The sequence below is a fragment of the Giraffa tippelskirchi genome, chromosome 2 (assembly GCF_054371585.1).
Source record: "Giraffa tippelskirchi isolate mGirTip1 chromosome 2, T2T-mGirTip1v1.2.pri, whole genome shotgun sequence".
Classification (NCBI taxonomy): domain Eukaryota; kingdom Metazoa; phylum Chordata; class Mammalia; order Artiodactyla; family Giraffidae; genus Giraffa; species Giraffa tippelskirchi.
This window is the reverse complement of record NC_137276.1, coordinates 135,758,004-135,775,746: the sequence shown is the minus strand read 5'-3', so window position 1 is coordinate 135,775,746 and position 17,743 is coordinate 135,758,004. Positions and strand designations below refer to the sequence as shown.

General features: G+C 35.2%; 1 protein-coding gene across 9 annotated transcripts in view; it reads right to left on the bottom strand.

The window, feature by feature from the left end:
• The window catches only part of LOC145522953 (uncharacterized), a 252,008-nt gene that overhangs the window by 184,945 nt on the left and 49,320 nt on the right, over nucleotides 1–17,743 (bottom strand). For 6 of the 9 annotated variants that reach the window (XM_081532397.1, XM_081532347.1, XM_081532358.1 and 3 more), the window contains one exon: nucleotides 17,102–17,198. The exons of 2 other annotated variants lie outside the window; for them this stretch is intronic. Coding sequence is in view for 4 of the 7 variants with exons in the window: in XM_081532347.1 (XP_081388473.1) it covers nucleotides 17,102–17,198 (97 nt within the window). In the remaining 3 variants the exon portion in view is untranslated. Of the gene's footprint in view, nucleotides 1–11,348; nucleotides 11,528–17,101; nucleotides 17,199–17,743 lie in introns of those variants that run through there. One more of the 9 variants, XM_081532376.1, reaches the window with a different exon arrangement.

The following is a 17,743-nucleotide window of genomic DNA, read 5'->3' as shown; positions in this document are numbered from 1 at the left end:
GGGTGCTTACAGTTAATTGAGTATTATAATCACAAGGAAACAAAAGTGAGGGAAAAAAAGGACATAAAGTGAGGGAGAAATTAGAGCAAGTACTTTTCTAAGCTAGCCACAGTTTTCAAATAAGCTCAATTTCATAGGGCAACTTCATAGCTACCCCTTGAATTATTATGCCTGACACCATCCCATGGGGGTAGTAAGTGGTAGAGGAACATATGTCTTATTTTAACCACAAACTCCTTCTTCCTTCCCCCTCCTACCCTATTTGATGACAGTTGGCATTATCTGCCTTGCACTTCCACAAGATCCTGTAGCCAGGCCCCCTTCAGGTGACTGATGCAGAAGCCAGAGCCTGCTGCACAGTCTGCCAATGCATTGATACTTCAGTTTGTAGTTATTCAACCATCTTTGCCACCCATGAGGTCTAGGAATCTGCATGAACAGCAGTGGCCGTTAGTTAATATCACAACAAATTTCTACTAAAGCCACATCAGAATCTGGAGTAACACATGGACTGATTTTTGTAGAGACTCTAACTTTTCATACTATGTAAAAAAAAAAAAGAAAGAAAGAAAGAAAAAAATGCAGGGGGTAGGGGAAAGACTTCTTATAAAAAATCCCAGTGGTCTTTATATTATTCAAGATTCTTAAGAAAAACAGAACCAATAGAATGTGTAAATATATTGAGAGAGATTTATTTTATTTTGACTCAAACCATTGTGGGGATTGGCAAGACCAAAATCTGTAGGACTGGAGACTCAGGGAAGAATTAATATTGGAGCTGAAGTCTGAAGATAGTCTGCTGGCAGAGATTCTTCTTGCATGGAGACCTCAGCCTTTGGTTGATTTGATGTAGCCCACCGAGATTATGGAGAGTAATCTGCTTTATTCAAAGGCTACTGATTTAAATGTTAATAACATCTGAAAAAAATACCATGGCAGCAACGTCTAGACTGGTGGTTGACTAAAATCTGGGTATGATGGCCTAGTCAAGTTGACACATCAAATTATCCATCAGTCACCTTACATTAAATGTATAAAATGTGTGTCTGTATGGATATGTGATAGTGTATGCACATATATTAACTTTTCTTTCACTTTTCACTGATCAGAAACATCTTTCTGAGGAATCTTCCTGAGGTCTTTATGATTTGCAATCCAAATTTCAAAACCAAATGAAATTTTCCTTGTTCTCCAGCCTCATATTTATTTCTTTGATATCTATTTGTGTCTGATGCTAAACCTCCTTCTTGTCCCTTTTAAAAATATTTCAAATTTAAACATGCCTTATTACCATTCTCCACTCTTGGAAAAAGTAATTTTGAATATTCCAGTGATCTTAATTCTCCTATATTTTTATCTTATCAGTTTAAAAATTCCTCCAAAAAATATCAATTAATTTAAAAGCAATATAGCTCATCAATGAATTCAGTAAAGTTGCAGGATATAAAATTAATATACAGATACCCACTGCATTTTTATATAACAACAAACTATCAGAAAGAGAAAAAAATTCCATTTATAATAACATCAATGAGAATAAAATACCTAGGAATAAACCAACCTAGGGGAGTAAAAGGCCTATACTCAGAAAACTATAAGAAACTAATGAAAGAAATTGAAGACAACACAAACAGATGGAAAAATATACCGTGTTCATGGATTGGAAGAATTAATATTGTTAAAATACTACACTACCAAAGGCAATCTACAGATTCAATGCAATTCCTATCAAAATAACGATGGTAGTTTTCACAGAACTAGAATGAATGATTCTAAAATTTATAAGGAAATACAAACGAACTGAACAGCCAAAACAGTTTTGAGAAAGAAAAACAAAGCTGGAGGTATCATATTACCGGATTTGAAACTATTCTATAAAGCTAAGGTATTCAAAACAGTACCATACTGGCACAGAAACAGACACACATGTCAATGGGGCAGAATAGAAAGGTCAGAAATGAACCCATACTTACATGGTTGATAAACCTATGATAAAGGAGGTGGGAATATACAATAACAAAAAGGACAGCCACTTCAGTAAATGGTGCTGGGAAAACTGGAAAGATACCATGCAAAAGAATCATATTGGACTACTCTCTTACACCACGCACAAAAAATAAATTAAAAATACTGATTTAAATATAGGTCTTGAAATAAACTTTGTAAAAGAAAACAGAGATAGTATTCTATTTGAAATCAATCTCAGTAATACTTTTTGGATAAGTCTCCTCACGCAAGGGGAATTGTCAGGGGACGGTTAACTTTAAGGAATCCAGTATGTTGTACTTTTGTTCCTTTGTGTGCCATTTCTCAAGGATTCTCTGTTCCTTAAGTTCCTATTCTGGAACGAGTAGAGCTGAACGCAGCTCTCAGGACTGAGATCATGGGAAAGGGGATCTACTTGGATTCCTTTCAGTTACTCCTTTCTGTGATTTCTTTCAGCATTAGCGACCTTGTATGTATTAGACTATTCATTGTGTTGTAATTAACGACATTTCATCCTGTGTAATCATTTCACCAAGGATTTATAAACCCGCATTTCTGCTAATAAAAATACCCTTGCTCCACTAGAGACCTGGTCCCCCGCGTCCTTCTTTCTGTCTCTCTTTCTTTTCGGGGATTCTGGTCCACCTGGTCCCGGTCTGATAAGAAGACCACAAGTGGCGCCCGAACAAGGACACAGGAATTCAAGGTATTCAGGACAAAGTGACTAAGACCTACTGATGTCAGGTAAGTGCAGGGTTATGGGACAAAAGGCTGGAAAGCCCCACCATTTTTCTACTTTACTTCATCATTTATTTAAAGTTCAAAGACTTTCAGTTTCATGTCAGCAAATAGAGGCTTATCTCCAAATGGTGGAAAACTATCTTGACTGTGATAATTGTAGTCATCTTATTCTTGCTGTTTGCTTTTTATATTTGTAATTATATAATGAATTTTATATCTAAGAGGTTTGAAGCATTTAACTTACAAATGATTATTCAAGCTCTTACGATTGCCACAGGCTCTTCCAACTATTACTTGGGGCCCCTGGATCAAAAGATCCTCAATATGAGGGTAAAGAAAATATATTGCCTCAACAATTTAGGGTCTACACCCCTTTACAACAGGAAAAAGTTATGGAATAATTTCTCCACCCCTTTCCCTGACAACCATATTCTCCTAAAAGCAGGAGGAAATGAAAGAGTTAAAGCTTAAGCAAACAGTCCAGGGCCCTATAAAGAGGAAACAAAGGTTTTCACTAATGCTTTCCTTAAGCCCTGTGCAACAATGTATCTTGCCAGAAAACTGACCTTTCTTTAGGTCCAGAACTAATGATTACACACCACAATGTCTTACTCATGGAAATGCTTTTCTTAGGCTTTATCTTAATGATTATAATTGTAACAAATCTGCTTGAGAACTTGTATCTCAAGACTTGTACCCCTGATTGCACAGCAACAATATATCTTGCCCAGAGACCTTATCTGGAATCTGTTCTCCCTGGATAATCTTGTGCCAAAATTATCTCTGGATATACTCTTGGGACGGAGAAGGCAATGACAACCCACTCCAGTACTCTTGCCTGGAAAATCCCATGGATGGAGGAGCCTGGTAGGCTGCAGTCCATGGGGTCGTGAAGAGTCGGACTCGACTGAGCGACTTCACTTTCACTTTTCACTTTCATGCATTGGAGAAGGAAATGGCAACCCACTCCAGTGTTCTTGCCTGGAGAATCCCAGGGACAGGGGAGCCTGGTGGGCTGCCGTCTATGGGGTCGCACAGAGTTGGACACGACTGAAGTGACTTAGCAGCATACTCTTGGGAAAGGGCCTACTAGAACTCTTACAACATTGAGATATTCTTTTTACCTATACTCAACAACTAGTTAAAAATATATATAAGGTCCCACTTAAACTAATGGGACAAATACTCTTTCTACCCCCCTCCTTTTTTTTTGATATATATAACAGAAACTTTCTCTGTTCTGTCACTTTAAATAAAATTTTGCACACAAAGCTTTTAATGACTGAAACCTATCTTTGGTCCCGGAATTAACTCTCCTTAAACCAGAAGAATATCTTCAATGGTCTATGTGGTTTCAAGATATGGCTCGATATCATGCCAATTTTAATGCTTGAGCTGGCACTCCCTGGAACCAAATCACTTCTGAAATGTTAAATGAAACAATGGCTACTACTTTTAAAAAGGGAAATAAAAAGATATTTTGCATATGGGGATAAGACCCATATTAAAAAAAAAAAAGGATTACCCTAAGAAACATGCAGAAAAAATTAAAATAATAAAAAAGTTTCTATCTTTTCCCTCAAACCTTCAACATCCAGCAATACTGCCATCGATATATCAGTCCTAAACGATTTTCTCCTTTTCCCTCAAACAATCCCTTCTAGAATACCTACTGGACTTTTTGGACCCCTACCTCTACAAACTTTCAGCCTTTTACTTGGCCAAATCTAGCTTGACTTCTAAAGGAATTACTGTTCACCCTGGAATAATTGATACAGATTATAAGGGAGAAATTTAAATTATGATGTTATCTCAAATACTATAGCAATTTAAAAAAGGAAATAAAATTGCCCAATTACTTCTTTTACCTTATACTGCTAGTAACTCCTCTCATGATATACAATACAGATCAAAAACAATCCTTATGGACATCATTAGTACCTGAATATGCCTAACCAAATATAAATATCACAATTAATGGTAAAAAATTTTTCTGGTCTCCTCAATACTGGATCTGACATCACTATTATTTCCAAACACTTATGGCCCAAATCTTGGCCTATACAGAAAAGGTCTTACCAAATTATAGGAGTTTCCCAAACCAATATACAAGAAATTTATCAAAATATTCAAATTTATCCTTATGAGGGACCAAAAGGCCAACCTGCTACATTACAACCTTACATAATAGATGCACCCCTTAATCTAATAGGAAGAGATTTACTTATGCAATAACAAACTCAAATATACATTCCACATTTTTCTTAGAGGCCTCTACTCATTTAACAAACAAAACAATTATTAAAATAACTAAAAGAAAATGACAAACCTATTTAGACAAGACAATGGCCCCTTACAAAAGAGAAATTACAAACTACTAAAGAATTTATAGATACACAATTAAAATTAAAACATATTGAAAAATCTTATTCCCCTTGGAACTCTCCCATTTTATTATAAAAAAGAAATCTAGCAAATAGCATCTCTTAACAGACCTTAGAAAAGTTAATGCATCTATGAAACTGATGTGTACATTACAACCAAGAATCCCAACACCTACCATTATTCCTCAAAACTGGCATATTATTATTATTGATTTACAAGACTGCTTTTTAAATATACCTTTACATCCTTTAGACCAAGAGAGATTTGCTTTCTCTCTTCCTTATCCTAATCACACCGGGCCTCATAAAAGATACCAATAGACTATATTACTTGAAGGTATGATGAATTCTACCACCATATGTCAATATTATGTAGCTAACAGCCTAGAACCTATACAAAAACAATTTCCAAATTTTCTTGTTATTCATTATATGGATGATATATTGTTCTCAGCTCCATCTATTTTAGAAACTCAACACATGTTCAATATAGCCCAACAATACTTAAAAGGCTCTGGATTACTCCAGTTTAGTTCAGTTCAGTTGCTCAGTCGTGTCTGACTCTTTGCGACCCCATGAACCGCAGCATGCCAGGCCTCCCTGCCCATCACCAACTCCCAGAGTCTACCCAAACTCATGTTCATTGAGGCGGTGATGCCATCCAACCATCTCGTCCTCTATCGTCCCCTATCGTCCCCTTCTCCTCCTGCCCCCAATCCTTCCCAGCATTAGGGTCTTTTCCAATGAGTCATCTCTTCGCATGAGGTGGCCAAAGTATTGGAGTTTCAGCTTCAACATCAGTCTTTCCAATGAACACCCAGGACTGATCTCCTTTAGGATGGACTGGTTGGATCTCCTTGCAGTCCAAGGGACTCTCAAGAGTCTTCTCCAACACCACAGCTCAAAAGCATCAACTCTGCAGCACTCAGCTTTCTTCACCGTCCAACTCTCACATCCATACATGACCACTGGAAAAACCACAGCTTTGACTAGACGGACCTTTGTTGGCAAAGTAATGTCTCTGCTTTTCAATATGCTATCTAGGTTGGTCATAACTTTCCTTCCAAGGAGTAAGCATCTTTTAATTTCATGGCTGCAATCACCATCAGCAGTGATTTTGGAGCCCCAAAAAATAAAGTCTGACATTGTTTCCACTGTTTCCCCATCTATTTCCCATGAAGTGATGGGACCAGACGCTATGACCTTAAGTTTTCTGAACGTTGAGCTTTAAGCCAACTTTTTCACTCTCCTCTTTCACTTTCATCAAGGGGCTGTTTAGTTCTTCTTGCCCCTGAAAAAATTCAAACTTCTACAACTTATCATTATTTAGGATTTATTATTAATAGACAACATATTATTCCCTAACTAACACAAATTCATATTGATAAATTATCAACTTTAAATTATTTTCAAAAACTTTCAGGAGATATTAATTGGATTAGATCCTCCTTATACTTTAAAAGGTGATCCTAATTTAAATAGCCCTCACTCATTATCCCAAGAGGCACAAAAATAACTTTATTTAATACAGAATAAATTACAACAATTTCTTACACGAATTAGACTTGATTTACCTCTAGAATTATTTGTACTCCCCCCTCTCCATTCCCCTACAAGCCTTCTTGCTCAACTAGAATACCCAATAAAATGGATCTATACCCATTTTAGAGGGACAAAATCACTTACACCCTATCTTGATTTAATCACTCTGCTGCTGCTGCTGCTGCTGCTGCTGCTAAGTCGCTTCAGTCGTGTCCAACTCTGTGCGACCCCAGAGACGGCAGCCCACCAGGCTCTGCCATCCCTGGGATTCTCCAGGCAAGAACCCTGGAGTGGGTTGCCATTTCCTTCTCCAATGCATGAAAGTGAAAAGTGAAAGTGAAGTCTCTCAGTCATGTCCGAATCTTTGCGACCCCATGGACTGCAGACTACCAGGCTCCTCCGTCCATGGGATTTTCCAGGCAAGAGTACTGGAGTGGGGTGCCATTGCCTTCTCCTTAATCACTCTAGTTATTATCAATAGAAGAAATAAAACTAAAACATCAATTGGCTCCAATCCTTACACAATTGTTATACCTATTAATAAATCTCAATTTGAGAATACATTACAAACTTCTACTGATTTCCAAATAGCCTTTTTGGAATATTTTGGAGAAATTTCATTTCATTATCCTTCTAACAAACTTTGCAATTTCTTCAAAAATACTGAATTTATTATCTCTCACATTATCAGCTCACAACCCATACCTCATGCTGATGTTTTCTATATAGATGGAACCAAAGACGCTAAAGCCTCATTTTGGTCTCTCAAAGAATATAAAATTTTTTATACTAAATTTCATTCTGCTCAACAAAATGAATTATATGCTCTCATTCAAGTTATTTACTTACATCCTTACCCTATTTAATATAGTCTCTGATTCCTTATATTCAGTTTTTGTATTAAAAAATATAGAGACCTCCATTATAAACTCCAATCACCCTATAATTCAACAACTTTTTGTTCGAATTACAATCTATTGTTAAAAAACACACTTCTCCCATCTATATTACTCATATTTGAGCACATTCCTGCCTTTCTGGCCCTATGACTTATGATAATGAACAAACTGATAAATCATTTCTTTTGCTACTCCTGAAGAGCAACATACCTTATTACATAATAATGCTGGCTCCTTACACCAAATATGGAAGATTCCATACCACCAAACTAAAGAAATCATTAATAAATGCTCTACTTATAAACCCTTACACTTTCGACCCATTACACAAGATACCAATCCTCGAGGATTACAACCTAACAAATTATGACAAATGGATATATTTCATTGCCCTGAACTTTCTCCATCTTCTTTTTCACATGTCTGCATTGACACAAACTCTTCTTTCATCTGGGCCACATCTTTTTGAGATGAAACTGCACATCACATTGTAACTCACCTATTAACTTGTTTTACTATAATAGGAACTCCTAGTTCTATAAAAACAGACAATGGGCCTGCCTACATTTCTAAACATTTCAAACAATTTTTACAATCATTTTCTATTACATATATTACAAATATTCCTTATAATCCACAAACACAAGGTATAATCAAACGAGCTCATCACACACTAAAACTACAAATTAAAAAATTAAAAAAGGGGGAATATACAGGAACACTACTATCTTCCTTATCTAAAATTACTATCTTCCTTATCTAAAATATTTTACTAGAGTTCAACATAAGCTATTCTCTAAACTTATAACTATTGTTATTACAGTTTTATTTGTTTTAAATTTTTTAAACCTACTGCAAGTAAATATTTTGACAAAAGCAGAAAAACATTTTGAGGCATTAAAGGATACCTCCCTTCCTCTGCCCATTTGGTATCAAGACAGGTTGACTAAACAATGGAAATCTAGAAAATTAATATTACAGAGAAAGAGGTATGCTTATATTTCTCCAGATGGATCCAATGAAGTCAGTTGGCTCCTTCTTCAGAAGATCTACCCCCGGGGAACCACCAGCGTTCAAGATAGAGAGGACAAGATGAAGTCCCTGGGAAGAGGAAGTTCCAGTACAAGCCATGGTGGCTTTAGAGATTTCCAAAAAATGCCGCACTCAACGTCACCTACCTCATGATCTCCCTACTTGGGGACAAATAAAAACCCTTACTAATCAAGCTAAAAATCTGGTTTCTCAACAGGGAATGTCTCAGAATCCAGAAAATATTTTTGTCACTATGCTTGCTTTGCTTGCTTTTGCTTCCCCTGCTCAAGCTGAATTAATGAATCATACTTACTGGGTTTATATACCCGATCCCCCTTTACTACAGGTTGTAGAATGGACAGAAAGAGGACTAATCGTATCTACCAATGACTCTACATATGCCTCCTCCTTGGAGCCTGGAGGGGCCCTCACACCCTGAGGAAGGAGGGAAACTAATTAATATTTCTCTAGGTTATGAAATCCTTCCTTTATGCATGGGCCCAACAGAGTTATGCATAAACATTAGCCGACAAACTTGGGCTTTCATCCTGCCTCCAAAAAAGGACTTTCGGACATTGCTTGGATTATTTACTGCCCTTTCTTTTTATGAGAACCATATCAACACTACTGAAACTCTAGAAAAAGGACAAAAAACATTATACAAAGGGTTTACTTATAAGAACTTTAAATATACTACTATTTGTTGAGACAGCTGTCCAACCAAGTCAGAAAAATTGATATTTGTGGACAATTACACCATTATCAGTTGGGGGACCCCATGGTATGTGGTTATCTGACTGTTCAAATGATATTAATAACACTAAAATGTGATTATGCTACTTAAGTAGCATGGAAGATTACCAGTATTACGATGGAACATTACCATGACAAAGGACTTTTAGGCTGGCATGATGGTAGAATGGCACCCCCTTGCCCTCGAGTCAACTTCAATAAGCTGACTGGACCTGAACAATGGGACATTTGGAAGCTTGCTGCGAGCCTGAAGAACTTATAACTTGGACTGGATGTTTCACAGGGACTAGTCATAGTTCTAGTCATTCTTTCTTTCACTATAATCAATCATATTTTATACAAGTTTGTGTTCCCCTTCCTTTTGTTGTAGCTATAGGAAACTTGCAATCTAATAATACTTTATGTTCTGTAACTTGTATAAACTGCAAACTATATATCTGTCTTAACTCCTCCATGTCTATAAAAAATGAATCCCTTCTGATTCTTCTATCTCGACTTAACCTATGGTTGCCAATAGATCTCCAACGACCCTGGGAAGAAGGTCCCATGGCCGGACTTGCTTCCCAGTTACATACTAAAGTACTAGGATGATCTAAACGATTCATTGGATGGCTAATTTTTAGCATTTTGGGATTAATAGCCATTTGGACTACTGTTGCCGTTGCCAGCGTTGCCTTACAAACCTCAATTCAAACACACAATTTTATCCAAAATTGGACTAAAGATGCTCATACTATGTGGACCACTCAGGCTCAGATAAATGAAGAAATTCAAGATGAAATTCAGGAAATGAAAATAGCCCTCCAATGGGTCAGAGATCAATCAACAGACATACAAAAACAAACTTTGCTAAAATGTGATTGGAAGTCTACTCAATTTTATATTACTCCTGTTCGGTTCAACTATACTGCCTACAATTGGGAACAAATCAAATTTCATTTACAAGACTTACATGATAATGCTTCCTTAAATGTACAATTATTACAAAAATAAATCTTTGAAGCCTTCTCTAAAAATCTACCTTCTTCCGATAATCTAGAAACTTGAGCTGAACAACTAGCTGATCAAATGTCTGGGCTAGACCCTCAAGGATAGTTGCAAAGCATTATGTATAATATTGGATCTGGAATTGTAACAGTAGTAATTATCCTAATGGTTATACACGTACTATACTGATGCCTTTCAACTAAAATTAATCAAACTAAACAGACTCATTTGGTCAGAGCCTTTTTCACTAAAATATCGACAGTCACCCCCAATTACAAAAAATAATAAAAAAGGGGGAATTGTCAGGGGACGGTTAACTTTAAGGAATCCAATATGTTGTACTTTTATTCCTTTGTGTGCCATTTCTCAAGGATTCTTTGCTTCTTATCGGTTCCTATTCCAGAATGAGTAGAGCTGAAAGCAGTTCTCAGGACTGAGATCATGAGAAAGGGAATCTACTTGGATTCCTTTCAATTACTCCCTTCTGTGATTTCTTTCAGCATTAGCGACCTTGTATGTATTAGACTATTCATTGTGTTGCAATTAATGACATTTCATCCTGTGTAGTCACTTCACCAAAGATATATAAACCTGCATTTCTGCTAATAAAACACCTCCACTAGAGACCTGGGTCCCCGCATCCTTCTTTGACCCTTCTTTCTGTTTCTCTTTCTTTTCGTCGACTCCAGTCCACCTGGTCCTGGTCTGACAATAAGACCACAGGGAACCAAAGCAAAAACTTTCCAACAGCAAAGGAAACTATCCACAACAAGAAATGGCCACCTACTGAATAGGAGAGACTATTTGCAAATGATATATCTGAAAAGTGGCTAATACTGAAAATATACAAAGAACTCAACATTAAAAAAAACAAACAAACAGAGTCTAGTTTAAAATGGGCAGTTGATCTGAATATACATTTTTCCATGGAAGATGTTCACATGGCCAACAGGCACATGAAAATGTTCTCAACATCAATAATCATCAGGGAATTACTAGTCAAAGTAACAGTAAGATATCTCACCTCTATCAGAATGGCTGTTATCAAAAAGACAACAAAAAGTGTTGTTGAGGATGTAGAGAAAAGGGCATCCTTGTGCACTGTTGGTGGGAAAGTAAACTGGTGCAGCCACTATAGAACACATTACGGAGAACTACTCAAAAATTAAAAATAAACTACAAAATGATCCAGCAATTCCATTCCTGGGTATTTACATGAAAAAAACAAAAATGTTAATTAGAAAACATATACGCATTCTCTGTTCATTGCAGTGTTATTTATAATAGCCAAGACATAGAAGCAATTCAAATGCCCATAAATAGATGAATAGATAAAGAAGATGTGGCAAATATATGCAATGAAATATTATTTAGTCATTAAAAAAAAAAAAAGAATGGAATCTTGCCACTTGTGACATGGATGGACCTAGAGGATATTGTTTTAAGTCAAAGAGAAAGACAAATATTGATGAAATTACATGTTAGGGGAATCTAAAAATCAAAACAGATGAAGAAACATAGCAAAACAGAAACAGAGTTATAAATACAGAGATGAGTTTGTTTCTAGTGGGGAGCGGGGTGGGCAGAGGGAAGAACTAGGAAAAAAAATGTTAATGAATACAAATATAAGCAATACAAATTTCCTGTATTAAATTGGTGAGATAAAGACATTATGATTCCCCTTTTATTTTTTTTAATTTTAAACTTTTTTATTACAAATACAAAAGCTTTGTAAATACAAAATATAAAATATTATATACATAGAAGACTGGATAGCTATACTTTGCCAATATATGTGATATTCTCTGAGTAATTTTTTTTTTACCTTTATTCCTTCTTTAACTCCAATACATTCACTATTCTGCAGGCTATGGTAATCACTCCCAGGTTTTCCTTTAAAATTACAACATATGCATATGTCTTTAAACAATATGGTTTTTGTTTTTATTGGATTTGCTTTTATATAATTGGAACCACATGTTTTTCTGCAACTTTTGCTCAACATTAATGCTTTAAAAAATCCACAGTATTGATGCAAGTAGCTGTATTTCATATATTTCCCCTTCTTTTAAAAGTCATCTTAAATATAGAGAAAAAGAAACAACTCTGATGAAACTAGGAGACAATTTTAAGTCATATTACCATGTATGAAGACCTAAAACAATTGGAATAAATAATGTAGAAATGAGGAAGGTTACGTTCATGCCTGCAGAAGAACATACTTCTGAGCAGTAGGTTAATAAAAATCTCATGTAGCCCTTCAAAGTTGAAAAATCATGTAACAAAAGGTGAGTGTGTGTGGAGCTGAAGAATGAAAGGACTGAAAAACAACAGAATTGTATTCACCTCTGTTTAAAGATAAGTTAGACCTGAAGACTGATTCTAATTGATTCTATTCTATTTTGAAGGAAACAAGTATAGTCTCTAAGTCAGAACTTGGGAATCCTGTCACAGATAAGGATTGGGATAATGTGCCAAATGAAAATATGCCCATACCGTGAAAGCACCCCATCTAATTCCTGAATTCTAGGTTGCAGGCATTTCTATCCCAGGTAGGTGACAATACCATCATTCTCTGGAAAAACTTAACTGGCCTAGAGAAGCAGTGTGCCTCAGAAGAAAGAACACAATTCCTTTTTGAATGTAAAACTGGAGGCTTCCCAATTGTTCAAAATCCCACATGAAATCCCCAAAACTGATAAAAACCTACTTAGACCACTTAGAAATTAAAATCACATATTCAACCCTATATTAATATTCTGTTGACTATTGAAGTCAGCTTTTCAGAAAATGGAGAAAGGGGAAGAAATCATACTACTTAATTCCCTGGACAGTCTCCTTTACTTACATTTTTTTCCCCTTTTTTTAACTCACATTAATTTTGAAACCAATATACTGACTTGGCCGGCTGTTAAGCAGTTAGAGTAGGGAAAAAGGGGTCTAAAATGGCAGTCAGAGGAATTGGCAGCTAGGAGATCACAAGCAGAGGGTGAACAAAGAAAAGAAAAAAAAAGAGAGAGAGAGAAAACCTCGTACATAAGTGAAGACTTCAGGCAGGAAAATGCACCCAAGATGCACCCTTCCACAATTGGTCTTGGGCATACACCCTATTTGCATAGGGCTGAATCAGTCAGACCCTATTGCCCACCCAGGGGAGAAAACAAAGGATTAAAAAAGGGAAGCCAAACTGGGAGGCAATCATTCCTTTGGGGGTTGATCCATTCTCATGTCTCCAGAGTGCAACACTTGCTGCTTGCTCAATAAATCATGCCTGCTTGAGCTATCATGGTCTTTCATTTCAATCCTTTGCTGTGACAAGACAAGAACCCAGGAAAAAGAGCCAACTCAACACTTACTAATATAAACAGGATTATGGTGATGCTGGCAGGTGAAGGTTGACTGAGTAATGTTTTCCTACAAGACATTCCAGTCAACACTTAAAGGCTTCATTCAGATGTAATACATAAAGAAGCATCATCAGATATTGGTAAAGAACTTACAACATGACAGGCAAAGAGCCCAACAAGGAGAATTAAAGAAACTTAGAAAAGCAGAGGAAGTGTAACGAGCAGGAGTTATCGTTCATTTAATAATGAATGGGAAAATAAGAATAAGATGCTACATAGTAGGAGGAACAGAATGAGGCTGAGTCACATGGACACACATACACACATACACACACACCATTTACAGTAATTATTTAAATGCTGAAAAGAATCAGTGAAGATGTTTGAAGATAAAATTGAAGAAATTTATTAGATTGATTTTCAAAGTAAAAGCAAGAGAAGTCTCAGATGACAGGCAAACAGTAGCACTACAGAGAACATTCCAAATGGCAGCAAAGGCATGTAGGGTCCTAGTGTTTCAGAAAAGACCACATATTGGATGAGTTCTTAAAAAGTTTGGGATGGGTGAAATTAGATATAATGTAGATTTTCCAATGTTATTAGACAGGGATAACTTAATAATGGGTTTAAATAAAATTAAGCAGACAAAAGAAAGAATTATCCATGCCAAGAACAACACAAAGTTGCACAAGAAAGGAAATTTAATCCTAGTACACTTTTTGGGTTCACAGTGACACGTTATTCATAAAGGCATATACAATATTTACAAAGGACATACAAGCGCTGCTAGAAGTTGTGATTGAACTATTTTGGGAGTATGGTTAGAAGGTAGACATGATAGAAGGAAGTAAACTTTTTCATCTCCTGTTAACTGGAAGTTAAAGAACAATTTGTGTAACTTTTTGGTACAAATATATAGAAAGTATCAGAAGAAATGCATAATAGTTAAAAGGGACAGTCTTTTTTAATGAGGCAGTGATGTAAAGGGGAGACTCATAGGAACATTTTTTTAAACCTTTTTTAATATCTCAGCACATTTTGCTTGTATTCACTCACTCTTTTCAGATTAAAAACTAATTAAAGATGAAAACATCACAGGTTTTCAAAAGAATTTTGGAAAAGAAGATCAACAAATTATTCAAACATAAAACTTCTAACATAGTCATGGATTTCTCCCCATAGTCTGTGTGCACATTTTGATAAACAGCAATTTAAATACTGATTTTTTCATAAAACATGACAAACTAAATATTTCAATGTTGTTACAAATTCAGTATGAAGAGTATTTTTATTTGTTAAAATAAAATTGCTTCAAATAAATATTCTACAATTTATATACTTGCCTCTCTTGGTCTCTTAACTAGTTTTCGTGTGCAATATGAGTTCAGAAATGACAAGATGAAAACAAACATCTAAAGATCATTTTCACAAAATATATTTTCAAAGTTGGAAACACCAAATCAAACTTTAACGCTTGACTGTGTACTACCAAAGTGCTATCCAAAGTGATTAAACTCACATATACTACCATCAGAAATATGTGTTGAGTGCTTATTTCATGATGGCTACTCTATTTTTTTCTTTACATTCCTAGAAGAGTTTCTAAACTGTCAATCAGCAAGTCTTTCCTCCCTCATTTCAGGAATTGCTGAAGAAATGCAGATTTCCCCAAGCACATGTTAAATCCAAGTATATTAGGTTATTATTACTACATATTCTTATTACTGCTCCACATTCCCTCCCCATAAAGAATATACTCATTTCTATTTCTATATTCATATTATAAGTATGATTAAATGAAATATTTGTAAATGCCAGATATTCATCAAGACAGTTCTTGATAAGTAAAAGGAACAAAGCTGGACTGTATAACTTTCCCCCTTTTCAGCCAATAAGAGCATTTTAACTTAAAAAAAAGGAAAATAAAAGAAGCAGCAGGATTTAAAATTGCCACTTTCAAAACTGAAACTTCAGGGCTAGTAAAAGAAGGAGGGAAATAGGTCGCGACTGAGAGTAGCATGAGGAATCCTTGTGACAGAAATAATCTGTATCTTAATTGTGCTACTGGTCACACAATCTATACACATGATAAAACTATACCGAATTACATGTGTATAAAATACACAAACATACTCAAAATGTTGCATGTGAAACTGAAGCAGTTTGAGTACTTTTGAGGGATTACATCCATGTCCATTTCCTAGTTGTTATATTGTACCACACAGTTATACAAGTTGCTACCATTGGAAGGAGAGGCATCCAAATCTCTGAATCTCTAAGTATTATTTCTTAGAAAAGCCATACAAAACTTCAATTATCTCAAAATTGAGTTAAAAAAGAAAAACAATATTAAAAATACAGAAAGTGTGGCCTTAAGTCTATTTTCTTAATGTCCTTTTGGGTTCATGACTTCAAGACACTAGAGGTAAATACTAATCAATTTTTTTATTTGTCTTTTTTTTTCTTATTTTCTTGGCATGTAGGATCTTTAATTTCCCAGCGAGGGATAGGACACATATCCCCTGCAGTGAAAGTGTGGAGTCTTAACCACTGGATCACCAGGGAAGTCCCCAGGCAAGTTTTAATGACAAATTTTATCTTTTATAACTATAAGTTTTTATATATCTATCATTTAAAACTCAATAAAATACATATTATAGCATGATACAATTCTATAATTACAAACTCTTCAAATTAATGGCTAATCAAGTAATTTTCTCTACTATGGTCAAATAGTTAAACATACTACAAGCATAGGCTATCTGGACAGACTAGAAAGAGTCTTTGAATTTAACCCATATAAATGATTTTCATGATTTGCAAAATATATTGCTTTTCATTATACTAAATTCATTAATAAAATATATAAACAAACTTTCATATAAGATTGCTTCCATTTTCTTTCTTAATTAAAGTGAAAGAGTCATAGAGCAGTTCTGGATAAATGAATAAATGGGTGAACACTTTAGAAGGATGATAACCATCCTTTAACCATGATCCTTTATCACTTTAACCATGATGATAAAGGTCTAGAAAAGAAAGAGTCAGTTTTCTGTCATGGCACTGTCACAATTTTCAACTACTGACAAAACTCTACCCTTACACATGAGAGAAAGGAATAAACAAACCTTAGATCTGTTAGAATTTTTCTCTAAGAAGAAACTCACAAAAATTCTATACTCATGGATCAAAAATCAAAAAATCAAGAATTGCAGTTGAAATTATTTTTTAATCACCAGAAGCAACAATTCCACAATAATTCCTGACATTACTCCAAAAGAATGGAAAGGGCTCAACAGAGGAAATCTACATGGCCTGCCTTCTTGTCATAATGACCTGCATGTAAATAATGAAGAAAATTCTTGTTTTTTAATTAAAACTGTTTGTTTATGACAGAATTCTTATTGAGTAAAATTAAAGGTTACCTTACCTATCAGAGGAGGACATAGCTAACCACAGTTTTAGAATATATAAGTGAAAATTTAGTTCCACATTTACTGGCACTCCATGCATCATAACTTTAACATCTGGGAAAAAGGAAAAAAAAAAAAAGAACATGATTTTAAAAGACTGCAGCACAGGTTGCTATGAGGGAGGTGAAGTTGGAAATTTAGCCAAACTTGAGAATTAAAGCAAAATTTCCTATAGGTGATAATGCTCAGCTGAGAAATTGAAATTTTTGATCCTATACTAGATAAAACGGTTATACATTGAACCCATAAAGGGAAAGGGGGATATTAAGTTCTTCGACATTCTTCTCAACTTCTTCCCCTTTTAATTTTCTAGAATTTCGCTGGGTGTTTCAAAGTTCAAGTTGTAAAGATATTTGCTTTCAAAAGAAGTAGCAGGAGTTGGTTTTGTTTCTATTAGATACAGAGCAAGAAACAAAACAATAACCAAAATGAAACAAAAAGCCTCTCATTTCTTTTATTAGAGCATCAACAATACACAGGATTTTTTTTATATAAGATAATATAAACTAGAGAAGATACATCTAGTTAACATTACATTACCAAATCAACCAAATACGTTTATATTTTTCTTCTCTGGAGGCAATACATTTAACGTCTTA